At 40.7% G+C, this 16,148-nt stretch overlaps 1 protein-coding gene across 1 annotated transcript in view; it reads left to right on the forward strand.

Moving 5' to 3' along the window:
* Positions 1-14,777, forward strand: part of ELFN2 (extracellular leucine rich repeat and fibronectin type III domain containing 2) — a 172,965-nt gene extending 158,188 nt beyond the window's left edge. The window contains exon 2 of the mRNA XM_073574336.1: positions 4,884-14,777. Coding sequence (XP_073430437.1) covers positions 5,256-7,685 — 2,430 coding nt within the window. The 5' untranslated portion in view covers positions 4,884-5,255 and the 3' untranslated portion in view covers positions 7,686-14,777. The remainder of the gene's footprint in view (positions 1-4,883) is intronic.
* The last annotated feature ends 1,371 nt before the right edge of the window (positions 14,778-16,148 follow it).

Genomic DNA, 16,148 nt, shown 5'->3' on the forward strand with positions numbered 1-16,148 from the left:
GTGGAGACATTGGTTGGAGGGAGCTAGACATCAAGTTGTGGTCCTCACTGACCACAAGAATTTGATTTACCTGGAGTCGGCCAAACGCTTGAATCTTAGACAGGCTACATGGGCCTTGTTTTTCACGCGTTTTGATTTTGTGGTCTCCTTTCTTCCGGGCACTAAGAATGTTAAGGCAGATGCCCTTTCTAGGAGTTTCTTTGCTGATTCTTCTATTGTGACCAAACCTACTACCATCCTAGGTGAGGGGGTAGTTCTTTCTGCCATCTCGCCCGATTTGAGACGTGCCCTGGAAGAATTTCAGGAGGACAAACCTGAGCGTTGTCCTATGGGAAAATTGTATGTTCCTGACCAGTGGAGGAAGAGAGTGATGTCTGAAGTTCATTGCTCCGCGCTGGCTGGTCATCCAGGTATTTTTGATACCAGAGATTTGGTGAGTCGGTCTTTTTGGTGGCCCGCCTTATCTCGTGATGTCAGGAATTTTGTGCAGTCTTGTGGGACTTGTTCCCTGTTTAAACCCTGTTCTCGTTCTAGTGAGTGGTTGATGCCCTTGCCGGAGGCCAAGAGGCCATGGACCCATATCTCAATGGATATTATTTCTGATCTTCCTGTCTCTCAGAGAATGACTGTTATCTGGGTGATTTGTGATAGATTTTCTAAGATGGTCCATCTTGTACCACTCCCAAAGCTGCCATCTTCCTTAGAGTTGGTGCCCTTGTTTTTACAACAAGTGGTTCGGTTGCATGAGATTCCTGAGAGCATTGTCGGACAGAGGAGTCCAGTTTGTCTGGAAAGCCTTTTGTTCCAAGCTGGGAATTCAGTTATCCTTCTCCTCTGCATTTCACCCACAGACCAATGGGCAGACTGAGAGAACAAACCAGACTTTGGAGTCCTATTTGAGATGTTTTATATCTGCTGATCAGGATGATTGGGTCTCATTTGTGCCCTTGGCCGAATTCGGCCTAAATAATAGAGCTAGTTCTGCCACATTGATGTCGCCCTTTTTCTGTAACTTTGGGTTTCATCCTCGATTTTCTTCAGGGCAAGTGGAATCTTCAGCCTGCCCAGGTGTTGACACTGTGGTAGAGAGAATGCAGCAGATTTGGGAAGAAGTGGTGGATAAGTTGTCCCTCTCTCAAGAAAAGGCCCAGTGGTTTTCCAACTGGCATAGGACCATTGGTCCCCGGTTTAATGTGGGTGATATGGTTTAGTTGTCATTAAAAAATATCTCTATGAAGGTTGCGTCTCCAAAGTTCAAGCCAAGATTTATTGGGCCTTATAGGATTTTGGAGATTCTTAGCCTGGTTTCTTTTCGATTGGCTCTTCCAGTTACGTTTAAGATCCATAACGTGTTTCATAAGTCTCTGTTGAAGAGGTTTGTTGAGCCAGTGGTTCCTATGGCGGCACCTCCTGACCCTGTGTTGGTTGAAGGTAATGTGGAATATGAGGTAGAGAAAATACTGGATTCTCATCTGGCTAGACGGAGACTCCAGTATTTGGTCAAGTGGAAGGGTTATGGCCAGGAGGACAATTCTTGGGTCTCTGCCTCTGACATTCATGCTGATAGATTGGTTCGTGCTTTTCACCGGGCCCATCCTGATCAGCCTCGTGGCGTGGATGAGGGTTCGGTGACCCCTCCTCAAGGGGGGTACTGTTGTGAACTCATTTTCTGGTTTACCTCTGGCTTCTGGTGAGGGTGGTGGAGCTGGCTGTGTTGACAGATGAGTCGTGAGTTCTCCATCCGGGCTCCTTCTGGTGGTGACAGCTAATGAAGCTGATCTAAATGGCAAAGACCTGCCACCTGAGGAGGAGGACTGTGAGTGGACATCATCAGGAGTCTCTGACTGTATTTAAGACAGCCGACTCCCTAATTTTGTACTGGTGATTTTTTCCTGCCCTGAGGTTCTGGTTTCCAGTTCTGTTCCTGCCTTCTCAAGCTAAGTGTGCTCTGCTATTTTTTCACATGAGATTTGGTCTGGTTTACTCAGTTTTTGTGGTCAGCCAGCCCCTGCTGGGGCTGTGCTGAATTTCCATTCTTATGTCTCTGTTTATGCCAGTTTGCTTTTTGTCCCTGATCAGATTGGTCTCTTTTTGCTCTGTCTTCAGAATATACCAGAGTGCTGATATAGGGAATTGAAGTCTAGCGACTTCAGGGTTTTTGTTATCAGAAAGTGTTGGACATTTTTTGGCAGGGTTTTGTGCGTGATTGCAGATAGCATATTTCCTTTCCTGTCCTTTCTAGTTAGTGTGGGCCCCATCGTTTGCTCAGCCTATTTTTCTATCTGTGTTTGTGTTTTCATCTTGTCTCACCGACAATACATGTTTGGGGGCTGTCTATTGCTTTGGGGTCTGCTCTGGGGCAGTTTAGATTTCCCCTTTTCTTGCTATAGGCTTATTTAGTTCTCCAGCTGTGACGAGGCATCTAGGATCATCGTTGGTACGCTCCACGGCTACTGCTAGTTGTGTGGATAGGATCAGGGGTCTGCAATCCACTTAGTTATCAACCTCTCTGGTTTTCTGGGGCTTAGCTTGTATTTGTTTTTCCTCCTCGGTGACTCATTCATAACAAAAAGCCTGGTGACAGTTTTCCTTTAAGTAGCCAAGTATGACCTGTAGGAAAAAATGTAGGTGATTGAAGTTCTCTGCTAATATTCATATTAATGAAATTTGCATATTTAATTAACTTTACAAAATTAGCAGTCTTTTAAAACAGTCCATTCTGTGTCTCCTTCTAAAGCCCTAGCACATAATGTGTATCACAATCATGACCGCAGCAATATTAAGATCAAGCGGTACGGTTTGGTCAATAACTCAATATGCATTTTATTGAATCCCTTTGCCAGTCTCTGTGCACACGCAGACAGGTGTGCACACTGTCTGCTGAGCTGTACACTTTTCGGGGGGGATGGGGGGTCTATAGTGTCATCACTGGGGTCTTCAGGACCCAAATCCCTATTAATCTGCAGGCAATTTAAGTGCCTGCTAAATATGAAAAATCAGGAAGAAAGTTTAGTTACTCTTTGAGGCTCAGTCCTCTTTATAATTTACAGACTTTTCAAACATTATTTAATTTAAAAGAAAAAAAAAATCAATGTGCCTCATTATAAAATCAGAGTCAAAAGGGGTATTCTGCAGATCACGTCCTTTTTATGGCTACGGATGACAAGATGGAGCCATGATTTGACCTTGTCCATGAGACGTAATTGTAAATCATCTTTGTGGATTGGGTTAAAATATTTGTATTCATTAACTAAATATTTTTGCTTTTTAGTGTTTTTATATTTGTACAATTTTTATATTGTTTAAAACCTTCCCTTTTCTAGAAGTCCCATTCGTCCGTAAATTACAATATTACATGACCTTCGACATGTTATTCAAAATATTCTCTAAAACTGGATTCATCATGTTTGGTCCTCGGAATATGAAATATTTCATTGCCTTTTGTTCCCCTTTAATCTTCAGCCATATAGGCAGTAGTGATGAGCGCGTATACTCATTGTTCGGGTTTTTTGGCGTGTTCGGAGATTTAGTTTTTGTCGTCTCAGCTGCATGATTTATGACTGCTAGACAGCTTGAATACACGTGTGGAAAGCCTGTTTGTTAGGGAATTCCCACATATATTCAGCCTGTCTAGCAGTCATAAATCATGCAGCTGAGATGACAAAAACTAAATCTCCGAGCACACCAAAATACTTGGAGACCACCCGAGCAATGAGTATACTCGCTCATCACTACTAGACATGCTCCTTTGTATAGAACTTTTTCCGGCTGTCACTCTGCCCTTAGATCTGCTGCCATTAGGTCATAAAATTATATATAAAAATTATGTCCTCTCCGAGTCCGTACTGAGAACATACAATGACTAGGTCACACCTGCATTAAATCGGAGCTTTGCTAGCAGCAACAAAATCTTCTTGTATCAATATATTCCAAAACATGAGAACAAGTTGTCCCTGGATCTCAGTATGATTGTACCATCATGTCAGATGAGTTGCTGTAAAGTGCTTTGTATCATGTGAAGAGGATGGAAAGCTTTCTACCAAACTAGCCTTGCCCCCACCACTCTGCCTCCAAACCACTTTTTCGCATTGATATTGCTGTACAAGAGAACATCTGCGAAGGTTTTCTCCCTAGTATTTAAGATAGATCCAAGCGATGCCTAACCAAGCAGCCATCTCTGCAGCCACTAAATTGCTGTTGTTTGTTTTAAGTATACAGCAATTAGGGAATGATTGTTTCTCTTACCCAGCAAATAATAGCCTCATGCATCAATACGAAAGGCAAGGTATAGTTTTTCGTGTGTAGCAATGACCTATATTTTTCTTCCGTATGACGATGTCGAAACAATATGTCTTACATTCATTTGGGCATACTTTCCACTATAATCACACGGCGAAAAAGAATTCATCTGACAAACACCATCTTTTTTGGCAATGTTCATTAGTGCCCAAAAAGTGCCCCTCGATGGTGGGAGTTAAGTTGATTTTGTACTGGTTCTTGTCTACTTGAATTTACATCAACCTCTTCAATCCTCATTCTTTCACTCTTCCTCTCTTTATCTTTCAACTCACTGGCTTTGATTGCCGCTCTATCTCCTGCTTATCTCTCTCCAACTCCCCCTTCTATGTAGTGTGAGGATCATTTACATATTTATCACCTACTTCCACTTGCCTAGTCTCTCATTTTTTCTCTCTGTCTCTTGCATGGTATCTTTTCTTTTATTCATTATCTTGAATCTCTTCTGTCACTTTTAGTCCCATCCATGACACCATGCCTTTCCTCCTTCTCTATATCTATCGCCACAAGAATCTGCCTTTCTTTTCCTGTCTCCCTCCCGTTGAGTTCTCTGCTGACGTAGTCTTGTCTCTCATTTTTTTTTTCAGAGTCTGGTGGCAGCTGGATACGGACGGACACAGAGACAGATTCATCTCTAAAAATCTACAATCCTGTGTCAGAGAGGCGGCTGGCACACAAATACACATTCTCTGTCTTCTGACTCCAATCATTCTTTTTGTTCATTCTCCGTTACCAAGGCTCGATAAAAGATGCGGAGACACAAATGAGTAACTGTTGCTAACTAGAAGAAACCTAGTTGATTAGATTGTTTTATTTAAAAGAGACTTGCTCTCATATCCTGTCCTGTAGAACATGATGCACAGAATTTTAGGAAGAACTGTGGAACACAGACTTCTCTAATTCAAGCACAAATTTCCAGAGTTGGACATCATCTCTCGCCTTGACCTTTCATTCTTGATATGGCCATCATGTCATGCTGGTGGGTCTTTGTAACAATAACTTTTTGCTTCTCGTACTTGCCACCAGGAACAAATAGTGATTGCTGGTTGATTGAGGGAGAAAAGGGTTATGTTTGGTTGGCTATATGTAGTCAAAATCAACCACCTTATGAGACAATTCCTCAGCATATCAACAGTACAGTTCATGATCTCAGGCTTAATGAAAATAAATTAAAGATAATTGGTTATGCTTCCCTATCCCGCTTTGGAAACCTAACAGATTTGAACCTAACCAAGAATGAGATCTCCTACATTGAAGATGGAGCCTTCCTTGGACAGTCCAATTTACAGTATCTTCAGCTTGGTTATAACAAGCTAACCAATTTGTCTGAGGGAATGCTTAGAGGTATGCCTAGGTTACAATTCCTTTATGTTCAACATAACCTGATAGAGGTGGTGACCCCAGGAGCGTTCTCTGAATGTTTGAGCCTTGTGAGCATTGACTTATCCTCTAATCGACTCCAAAAATTGGATAGTTCAACTTTTATTGGTCTTCAAGCATTGATGACATGTGAACTGGCTGGAAATCCTTTTCATTGTGGTTGTGAGCTCTACGGCTTTCTTGATTGGCTTGTCATGTTTAACAATTTCACTCGCAATTTTGATCGCTTGCAGTGTGAAAGTCCTCGGGAATTTGCTGGTTACCCACTCCTATGTCCCAGACCTCACCACAGTCGAAATGCCATTACTGTTCTTCAAGCTCGATGTAAAAATGGAGGCATATTTTCTGTGCCACGTGACAGGCCAACACCATTCATACCAGATTCTTTACATGATCCAGATGAAAATTCTGGTTATAGTCCAGGAGATGTTCTTTATCCTGAACCAACCCCTCCCTCCACTACTGATTCTTCTGTTATGCCTACCATTGATATTCATCATGTGACTGGTAGCTCTGCTACTTTGATCGTCACTATACCATATCCATATAAAAAGATGTATATTTTGGTGCAGTATAATAATAGTGCTGTATATGATATAACAACCTTGAAGCATAAGAAGGAATATATAACCTTAGACAAGTTGAAGGCTCATGTGAATTATACTTTCTGTGTGGCTTCCATTCGCAACTCAAAACGCTACAACCATACCTGCCTCTTTGTATTTACTCGTTCCAAGGATAAGGAAGAATTTTCCCCAAATACTTCCACCACTACACACTATATCATGACCATATTGGGCTGCCTCTTTGGCATGGTTATCATACTGGGAGTTGTCTATTATTGCTTAAGGAAAAAAAGGATGCAAGAAGAGAAGAAAAAATCACTCAATGTTAAAAAGACTATTCTTGAAATGCGATATGGTTCAGATGTTGACCCATGTCTGGGAGCACATTCATCACAAAAAATGTCAGAGCATCCCATTCCTATATCTCGCATTTCTTCACTGCCTACTTCAGTTTCTGGGCTCGGGAGTGGAGATAAAGGTATTTCCAAACCTATGAATTCTCAAATGGGAACACCGAAAGGTCCAAAGGGAACAAACTACATGGAAGTACGAAGTGGAGAAGGACTAGAAAGAGGTCAAAGAGGGATTTCAGGAGGGGATGAAGATGAAGAAGACTTTCGAGAACTAGACAACGGTGAAGGTTCGGCATCTGAGATATCAACAATTGCCAAGGAGGTAGATAAAGTGAACCAAATCATCAATAATTGCATTGATGCCCTAAAACTTGACACGGCTTCTTTTTTAGGCGGGGGGGACCCGGAGCTGGGCTACGATTGCCAGTCAATCCCTGCCAGTTCTTCGGGTCATCTGGAACGATTGAGCTTCCTCTCTCCTCCATACAAAGAGGGTGTTCATCCTCTTCAGCGTCAGCTGAGTGCAGACGCTGCCACAGTTGCGAAGAAACGTTGCAGCATTTCGTCTAGTGGCTCCATTAAAAGTGCCAGAGTCTTCAGCTTGGATGTACCTGATCAGCCTCTAAAGTGTGACTCTAAGTATATTGAGAAGAGCAGCCCTTTGAATAGCCCATTGGATCGACTTCCACTGGTATCTTCTTCTGGAGTCCACCATTTAGATGTCAAGCCTTCCTATCACTGTAGTGAACACCGTCACTCCTTTCCTGCTCTGTATTATGAGGAAAGCGCCGATACATTAAGCCAGAGAGTCAGCTTTCTGAAGCCACTTTCCCGCTCTAAGAGAGACTCTAGCTACTCTCAATTGTCACCGAGACACCATTTCTCTGGATACTCCTCCAGTCCAGAGTACTCTACTGAAAATACCCACAAGATTTGGGAGCGCTTCCGTCCTTATAAAAAACACACCCGGGAAGAGGTGTACATAGCAGCTGGACATGCCTTGCGCAAAAAGGTCCAGTTTGCCAAAGGGGAGGACTTGCACGATATCTTGGATTACTGGAAGGGAGTGTCTGCTCAACAGAAACTGTAAATGACACCTACTAGGGTACTTAGAGCCGGCTAGGGCTGTGAACATGTCTCTGCTGAGAAATGTGGTGCTGAAGCGCTACAGTTTGCTAATAAAGTTTACATTGGAGGTGGGGATGTACCCTCACAGAGGGGAGACAATTAGATTTGTGAGTTATGCACAGGGAATTTTCTGGCACAGACCGCCTCCCCTTTTTAACACTTCTCCCTACATCTCCACACTATGTATTGGTGAAATTCTTTCCAGTTACATAATTTTGTTGCTAATTTTTTATTTAATTTTTTTTTCATTTAAATTTTGTTAAAAAAAAACGATATGTATTGCTCTAAATGTTGCAAGCTGATGTCATGCACTATCCCAATACCAATCCTCTAATTCTTTTAAATAATAATCTTCCACGGTTTCTTTAGTACTTGTGTAAATTGACAGCAATGAGTTATGACACAAAGCTGGCATTAAAGCAGCAATCTGACGATACATTATGGTGAATATCTTCCCAGACCTCCGGAGAATAGTCTGTCCTGCTTACACTAATGAAATAGTAACTTTAAATAGAATTTGTCATCGCAAGCTTAAAATAACTTCTCCGTAGTATCTTTGAATGCTCTGTAATGTACAGGTATGATAACCATGATTACTGGAGAAGTTTGAGTCAGCATAATATGTCCCATTATACATTTAACATAGACTACAAAGCTTCCCTTTTATTCTACACTTCATATCAAACATGAATTATTTGGTTCATTTCTCTATAAATAGTTGTATTTGGCATTCACAATTTCATAGTGATCCTGTTTCATTACTTCTTTCTACTACTAATATACCATATTTCTCAGTGTGCTTAGCTGGCCGAAAGGAAAGTCCTAAATGACCTTGAGCCATCTGAAACTTGTACATACAGTTTGGAATAGTATTATATGTGTGAAAGTAAATTGAAATAATTTTCAACCCGTGGTTGAAAAATAGCATAAAATTAGAATCTGCAAATGCAAAAGCATTGCCAGTAGGCTATAAAGCACTAATTAGCCTTAAAATTTATTTATTTATGTGTCTCATATCAGCCAATTTTGGCCTCCTGCTTCATATGTTCCTTTGCCTGAAGGATGTAAGGCAATTTAGAAAAAAAAGTGAAGGGAGTTCCAGCTTCTGGTAAAAAATAGTGTCTTTATTCCATCAAAGTTTAAAAAAATCAAAGACAGCATGGTCAGCAAGCAATGTGTTTCAAATACAGTTGTTCTTTGTCAACTTCCACCTGACTTCCTTAGCTAAGTCCCACTTGACTTCCTGAGCTAAACCCCACCTGACTGCCTTAGCTGAGTCCCATCTGACTTCCTTTATCTAAGTCCCATCTAACTTCCTTTAGCTAGGTCCCACCTGACTGCCTTAGCTAAGTCCATCTGACTTCCTTAGCTAAGTCCCACCTGAATTCCTTAGCTAAGTTCCACCTGAATTCCTTAGCTAAGTCCTACCTCACTTCCTTAGCTAAGTCCCATCTGACAACCTTAGCTAAGTCCTACTTGACTTCCTTAGCTAAGTCTCACCTGACTTCTTTAGCTAAGTCCCACCAGACTTCCTTAGCTAAGTTTCACCTGATTTCCTTAGCTAAGGCCCTCCTGAATTCCTTAGCTAAGTCCCACCTGATTTCCTTAGCTAAGTCCCACCTGACATCCTTAGCTAAGTCCCACCTGACATCTTTAGCTAAGGCTCACCTGACTTCCTTTGCTAAGTCCCACCTGACTTCTTTAGCTAAGCCCACCTGACTTCCTTATCTAAGCACAACCTAGATCATCTATTAGGCCTCATTCAGATGTGTGCTATACATGTACATGTTCTCTGTGTTTTTCACAAGTAGAACACGTACCCTTTATAGTCCATAGTTGTTCACATGTCCATGTTTTTGCAGACCACGTCTTGAAGGGTCTGTCTTCAATTGCATTTTTAGAATCAAAGACAATACAAAGTTCAATATGAGCTATAACACCCGTTTCATGATTTCAGCTTGCAACGTCTTTTTTTGTGGTTAATCAGTGCATGGTTTTAACTTTTGTCACTTCTACATTGCCCTGTATTTCTTGACTTTTTAGAATTTAATTGCCAAAATGGCATTTTTAGGTTCATATTTTATGTTAAAGGATACAAAATGCTCACATACATTGGAGGCAGTAAATTTTGTGGCTAAATCAAAGTACTAATCCACATAGATCAAATCTTATGCGGTATCTCAATGATAGCACTCATTTCTGTCAACTGATATTCTCATGACTATTTTTCAGACTTCAAAATGGGTGCCTGTATTGTGAGTATGCTGCAGGTATAATTTAAAGGTTTACTGCTATGGTTACAGAGATATCTTTTTGGCTTTTTGTTCAATTTTTTTTTGTGGAATTCAGGGTATGGGAGGGTTCGGGAAAAAGGGATGGAGGGGTATGTAAACAAGACTTTTGGCCAATGATTTTCCAGAGAGGAGATGCGAATTGTATTTTTTGCATGCATTAGTGTAAAAAAAAAAACTTTAAAAAAACACGCAAGATGATGAAGTAAAGAGATATAAAAGCACTCAGCAAATTTCACTTTTATAAGAAATCCAGCAGTGACACATGGAGATATCCTACCTGCTGAGGATTGACTGGTATCTGATGGGACCTAGAAGAGAGAAATAATTTGCAGCCCGCCTCACTGTGTCTCTAAATATAATGCATTATCCAAACCTAGCATTATGTAATAAAAAAAATAGAATATGGACTGAAAAACTTGCCATTGCGTGCTAACAAACATACTCAAAAGTAAGTATTGAACCACACACACTCAATAGCTTGACATCTCTCCATTGTCTAGTTTATCAACTCCGGGAAGAACCATCAGTTTCTTGAGTTTCAAGACAATGGGTTTTATTGTATAATATATGGCAAAATAAGTCACCTGGGTACCACTACATTTGGTAAACTTTATAGTGAAGACAGTAGTAAATTTCATCAATCCCATATGGTAAGTTTGATGTGAACAAAAATTAGAATTTACCATAGAAGATTTCGCACAAGTGTCACATGAGATGGATAATAAAGCAAAAGTGAAATTTTTTGTTCGTTTTCAACAAGCTTCTGCCTGTCGACTCAGTTATGTGTTAGAAAATGAGCAAACTGACCTTCATTCACCTTGGGTCTCCGAAGCTGCTTCGGTCTCTGTTGTTTGGCTGCAGCAATCAACATCGCTGTGGCCGATCATTGAGCTCCTTCTGTTTACATTGGCTCAGTGATTGGCTGCAGTGCTTTCGATATGATATCATCAATCCATCCAAACAACAGAGAACGAGGAAGTAAAGGAGACAGAGGACATAACAAGCTCAGTTTGTTTTTTCACACATAGCTGAGCGTGAACATAAAGGTTTGGTGGAAGGGGACCAACCATTCAATGTGAATTCGCCATTAAAAAAATTACTATTCTCTACCACACCATGATCTGATAAATCTACCAATGTCATGAACAAAACGACTTGGATGAAGTTACCAGTGTATTGGCCACCCAGAAAACAATGTTGACAAGAGTGACCAAGAAGAATATGGCTGAGTATTATATCGTGGACACTAGGTAACCATTTTGCCGATCTCCAGCTTGAAAAGCTTGGCTCAAATTTTTATTTTCAAATTGTTGCCTATAAACATTCATATATAGTAAGTCAACTGTAACTAAATTTCCTATGGAATCACAGGACGACTTCAATACATTGACAAAGGTCTTTATTATCCTATATCCTCTGAGGTGGCTGAGATAACTCCCGATCTACTACTTATGAAGAGGCATCATTTTTCATTTCAGCTACACTTTCTGGCCACTTCAAGTTCAATGCACAACAATATTTCGACAAAACTTTTTGCGATTAGATCACTGGATAATATCCCAAAATATATTGGAGTTTAAATGATTGAAGGCTTTAAAGGGAACCTGTCACATTGTGCAGTCCTACCTGTGGACAGCACGGTATAGGGAAGTGGAAGATGATCACAATGATATCTAGGTCAGTTAGAAGAGATTTGGTATAACTAGTATGTTATTAATTGAAATCCCATGGTGTTTGAATGTATATGAGTCCAGTGGATGGTGCTAGTAGTGATTGATAGCTATGTCACCCTTCCCGTAGATTAGATACAATTTTCAATATGACAGGTTCCCTTTATAAAGCTGGTTTCTTACAGGTTCTTGGATGTAGGATCCTAATTATTGGAAGCACTGATGGGATTCAATCTCTTTCAGAACTCCGATCCAAAGTTTTATATGGAAAATGCTTTACTTCTCCCAAAAAACTGGATCCCCCAAAATATCGTCCATTTCAAACCGTGTTGTGTAAATATGAACAATGATGTGTGCTTAATTTGATAAATATCTTCTTCATTTTCAGCATTGGTTTACCAAGACAATTCACGTGATCTTTTCACCACAACTGACATCATTCTTTAGCGGTATTATAATCAAGCCAATATTTAATAACTTCTCATTTTAATCCAGTTAGTAATACTAGTTTCCTGGTTTACTATAATCAATGGCTATAAGACTGCTTTCACACTTTGTGGCCAAGATGCAATTTTTTTATGTCTCAATGGTAGCATCATTTTCTAATATTTCAGAAGAAATAAAAGAAACACAATACGGATGCCAAGTCTGAACGCAGCCTAAGTCCGTATACAGTCCATAAAGAAATCACAATGCCCATACTGATCGCCGGTCTCCTGAACCAATTTACAGCCTCATTTATGCCTATGAGGCTGTACATTTGAGTCAGGACATCGGATGAGTGAAGATATATACATTTTCCTTGGCATTCTATAGATAAATAAAGCAGCCATTGCAGAAAAGGGTCAAACTTATTGTTAACTATAAGACCTGCAACAGAAGAATTGCCTGTTATAAGTAAGGAACATTTCTACTAATTGGACAACCTTAGGCAAAGCCTTAAGGTTACATCTGTCCACCAAGCAGGGCAGCAATATCATAGCTGACACTGACCTTTTCCTCTATAAAATTGGTAAAAGAGGGAACTTGAGGCAAATGAGTAATGAATGGATATCCTGGCTCTAATTGGATGCCCGTTAGCCCCATCCGTTCTTATGACATCCATTCATTACTCACAGGCAGAAAAACCAGTAGAATTAAGAATTAATAATAAAACATTGGTGTGTGATTATTATAATGCTGCTGTTCATCTCAATAGCTGGAAATGTCAGGACTTAATAGGTCATGTTCTTAAACTGTCCTTTTATAAATGAGTGTGTAAATCAAGTATTAAAATTACAATAGGAACAACACAAATAAACCTGGCCATCTAAAATGTAGAATCGTGTCTTTTTACAAGGGTATTCCCATACTGTAAATTAGATATGACATCAATGTATAGTAGATGCGAGTCTCACCCAGCATTGATCTGAAGATCCGGGCCCAGTTGTGCAGTGACGTGAATGGAGAGGTTATAGGAATTACTGTACAAATAAATGTCAATTACGACCACCTCTTTCCACTGACAGCAACACAAGGTAGGGTCCCTGTCTCAAGATATACGTGGGTCCCATTATTGAGACTCGCATCTACTGTTCATTATGGCATATTCTATGGATATAGGGTGTATTGTTACAGGATTTTCTCCTCCATGCATTTGCTAATTATTTTATTGATGTCTTCCCAAGTGGCAGAGGGGTCCGTTATTCTACAAAAGCAAATAAAAAATCCTCTCCAAGTCATGCAGATTTTGTTGCGGCGATGCTAGGTGTTTCAAGCAAATTACACCGCGTTCTATTGAATGATAGCAAGCAGAAATCTTGAAAGGGTTGTCTGGCCTTAGGGTTCAAGTCTGCAGACTCTATGCGACTGCAGCTTTGTGAGTCCGCACAGCACACTGTTAGGATTCCCTGTTAGGGTGCATGACCGCAAGTATGCCATTTGCACGCATGAGGTGATGTGCAGACTAGAGTGCATTGAGAGATGCCGGACACGTCTAATCGGAATGTGGCCGGGATATGCAAATCACATATTTATGGTCACATGACCACCCAGAGAATTCTCATAGCGAGCAGTGTCGGACCGGGGTGCCAAAGGCCCATCAATAACCAATTCCAGGGCCCCACTTTTCAACTACATGCAAATGTACATTATCCTCAATCACAAATTTATATAACAGTGAACTGGGTAGATTATGAAATGAATAAGATGCAGCCTCTGTCTGTACATGGTGATTCCAGTATATTGGGCCAAGTACGGCTCATATCAGACGGTGGTGGCTCACTCTTCCACAGAGGCCCACCAGAGGATTCTCCTAGTCTCCTGTGGGCCAGTGCAAGCCTCGGGACAACCCCTTTAAAGATTAGGCAGAAAAACATGGGAAAAGCACATGTATTACCCACTTGCTAAAGTTATTGTGAGCTGCAATATAAGATGCTACCATCAGACAAGCAGGGGGTTGGACCAGATGGCCCAGGAGGTCCCTTCCAACTCTACGATTCTATGACAAGAGTCATATTTTTTCTGGGGGCAAAAAAGTACTCTTTTCCTTTAATATGAGGAAACACCATTAAGGAAGTTCTAACTGAAAATGTAGTATGCTAATAACTACAAATGAAATGTAATTTGATAAGAAGATATCACGAATTTAGGCCTCATTTATTAAGACAGTTTGAAAGGGAAGCTTCCTGTGTTGCCCCTAGCAACCAATCAGAGCTCAGCTGTCATTTTGCAAACAGGTTTGGCAAAATGAAAGTTGCGCTGTGATTGGTTGCTATGGGCAACAAGGTTTGCTCTTAGTTTTTTGCATGCGTTGGTCTTATTTAAGATAGATAGATATCAGATTGCATACACCACTTCTAATTGCCTTCCAAAACCCATTTAGTTGAATATTTCATCTTCTCCTGTGACTCAGCAGATACCAGCGATCAGGTCTCCTATATTTTGAGGACAACGAGGAACATGATGGTCCTCTAGTTTGTTATCTTTCTAAATTTTGTTTCAAAGGTACACAATTGTTCCTAAAACGGACAAGAAAAAAAAGGATTAATGAATGGAAAAAAAAAATTCTATTTCTATATTTGCAATAAATTTCGTATGAAAATCAAGGAACATCGGTGTGATTTTTTTTTTTTTTAAATGCTGGTATTCGAATGGTGTGTTGAGTGTTTTTTTTATGATCCATTGTCGAATTTTAAAATATTATGGTAGAAAATCAGGTCAAACAATTATATTCTGTAAAATCTGTAACAGACATCTAAAGAGGACTTGTCACATACAATTAATACGCATTTTGTCTTCACTTGGCGTAAATACCACTGTTCTCCGAAATCTGGCATTATGTATTTTTTAACGCTGCGTCTTTCTGTTCCTTTGTTCCTAACATATGGCACCTTCTTCACTGAATATAAATCTTGTTTTTTAGCCAACTGGAAATTATCCTTAAGAAGATTTTGAGAAATAAAAGTTGACATGACACCCATTCCCCCTCGGCTAAAAAGACTGAATTTAACGTATTTTTTTGAACCATAGGATGCACCACCTTACACCTTAGGTTTAGACAGGACAACACAGAAATTAGTAGATCTAATGTTAGTGATTCTCTGCAGCACGTGTATTATACACATATAGCCTTACAGCACGCACATTATGCATACTCTGCAGTCACACACCTACATAACACTCAGCTCTGCTGCATACACACACATCTGCTACATTTACATACACAGCTTTTCTAGATACACACAGATCTGCCACATGCATACACACAACCCTGCTAACACACACACAGCTCTCCATACATACACACTCACAACTGTAGAACATACGCAAGCAGCTTTGTTATATACACACAGCTCTGATACAAGAGCACACACATATCTCTGCAACACACTTTATATACACATTCCAATTTTCAAGTTCCTGAACGATCAAATTACCTGAAAAGCCCTTCAGAAAGTACGTGAAAAGTACTTTATCTAGTCAGGACCTGAAGCATCTATGCAAGTTTAGTGATGTGCAGGCCTTGGTAGTTTTCTCTCCCACCCTGCACCGTTCTCATAGAGAAATGTCAGGTATCAGGATCCTGACAGCGCTGGCGTACAGCCTCCGCTGAGCAGGGACTCACCCGCACTGTAGGGACCCCTGGGGACAAGAACAGCCAGAAAGCACAGATGCACAGGACCTGAGCGCTGAAGTTTAACAAGCCGGCACAGGACCTACGGTCATGTGACCGCAAGGGGGTGGGGCTTAGCATCCTGCTTTCAGAGAAGGTAGAAAACTCAGAGTCGGGCAAAACGGAGGTCATACACAGTACGGGCAAACAAGGTACAGGAGGGATAAACAGACGGGAGGTCAGACAAAGCCAAAGGTCATACACAAAAGAGCGGTGCGGTACCAAAGGGACGAGCAGAGAGCAGTCAAGTCACAAGCAGAGAGTCATACACGAGAGAGCGGTGCGGTACAAGAGGGGCAGGCAGAACT

Source organism: Dendrobates tinctorius, unplaced genomic scaffold (assembly GCF_039654945.1).
Source record: "Dendrobates tinctorius isolate UK_male_01 unplaced genomic scaffold, ASM3965494v1 ptg000038l, whole genome shotgun sequence".
Lineage (NCBI taxonomy): Eukaryota > Metazoa > Chordata > Amphibia > Anura > Dendrobatidae > Dendrobates > Dendrobates tinctorius.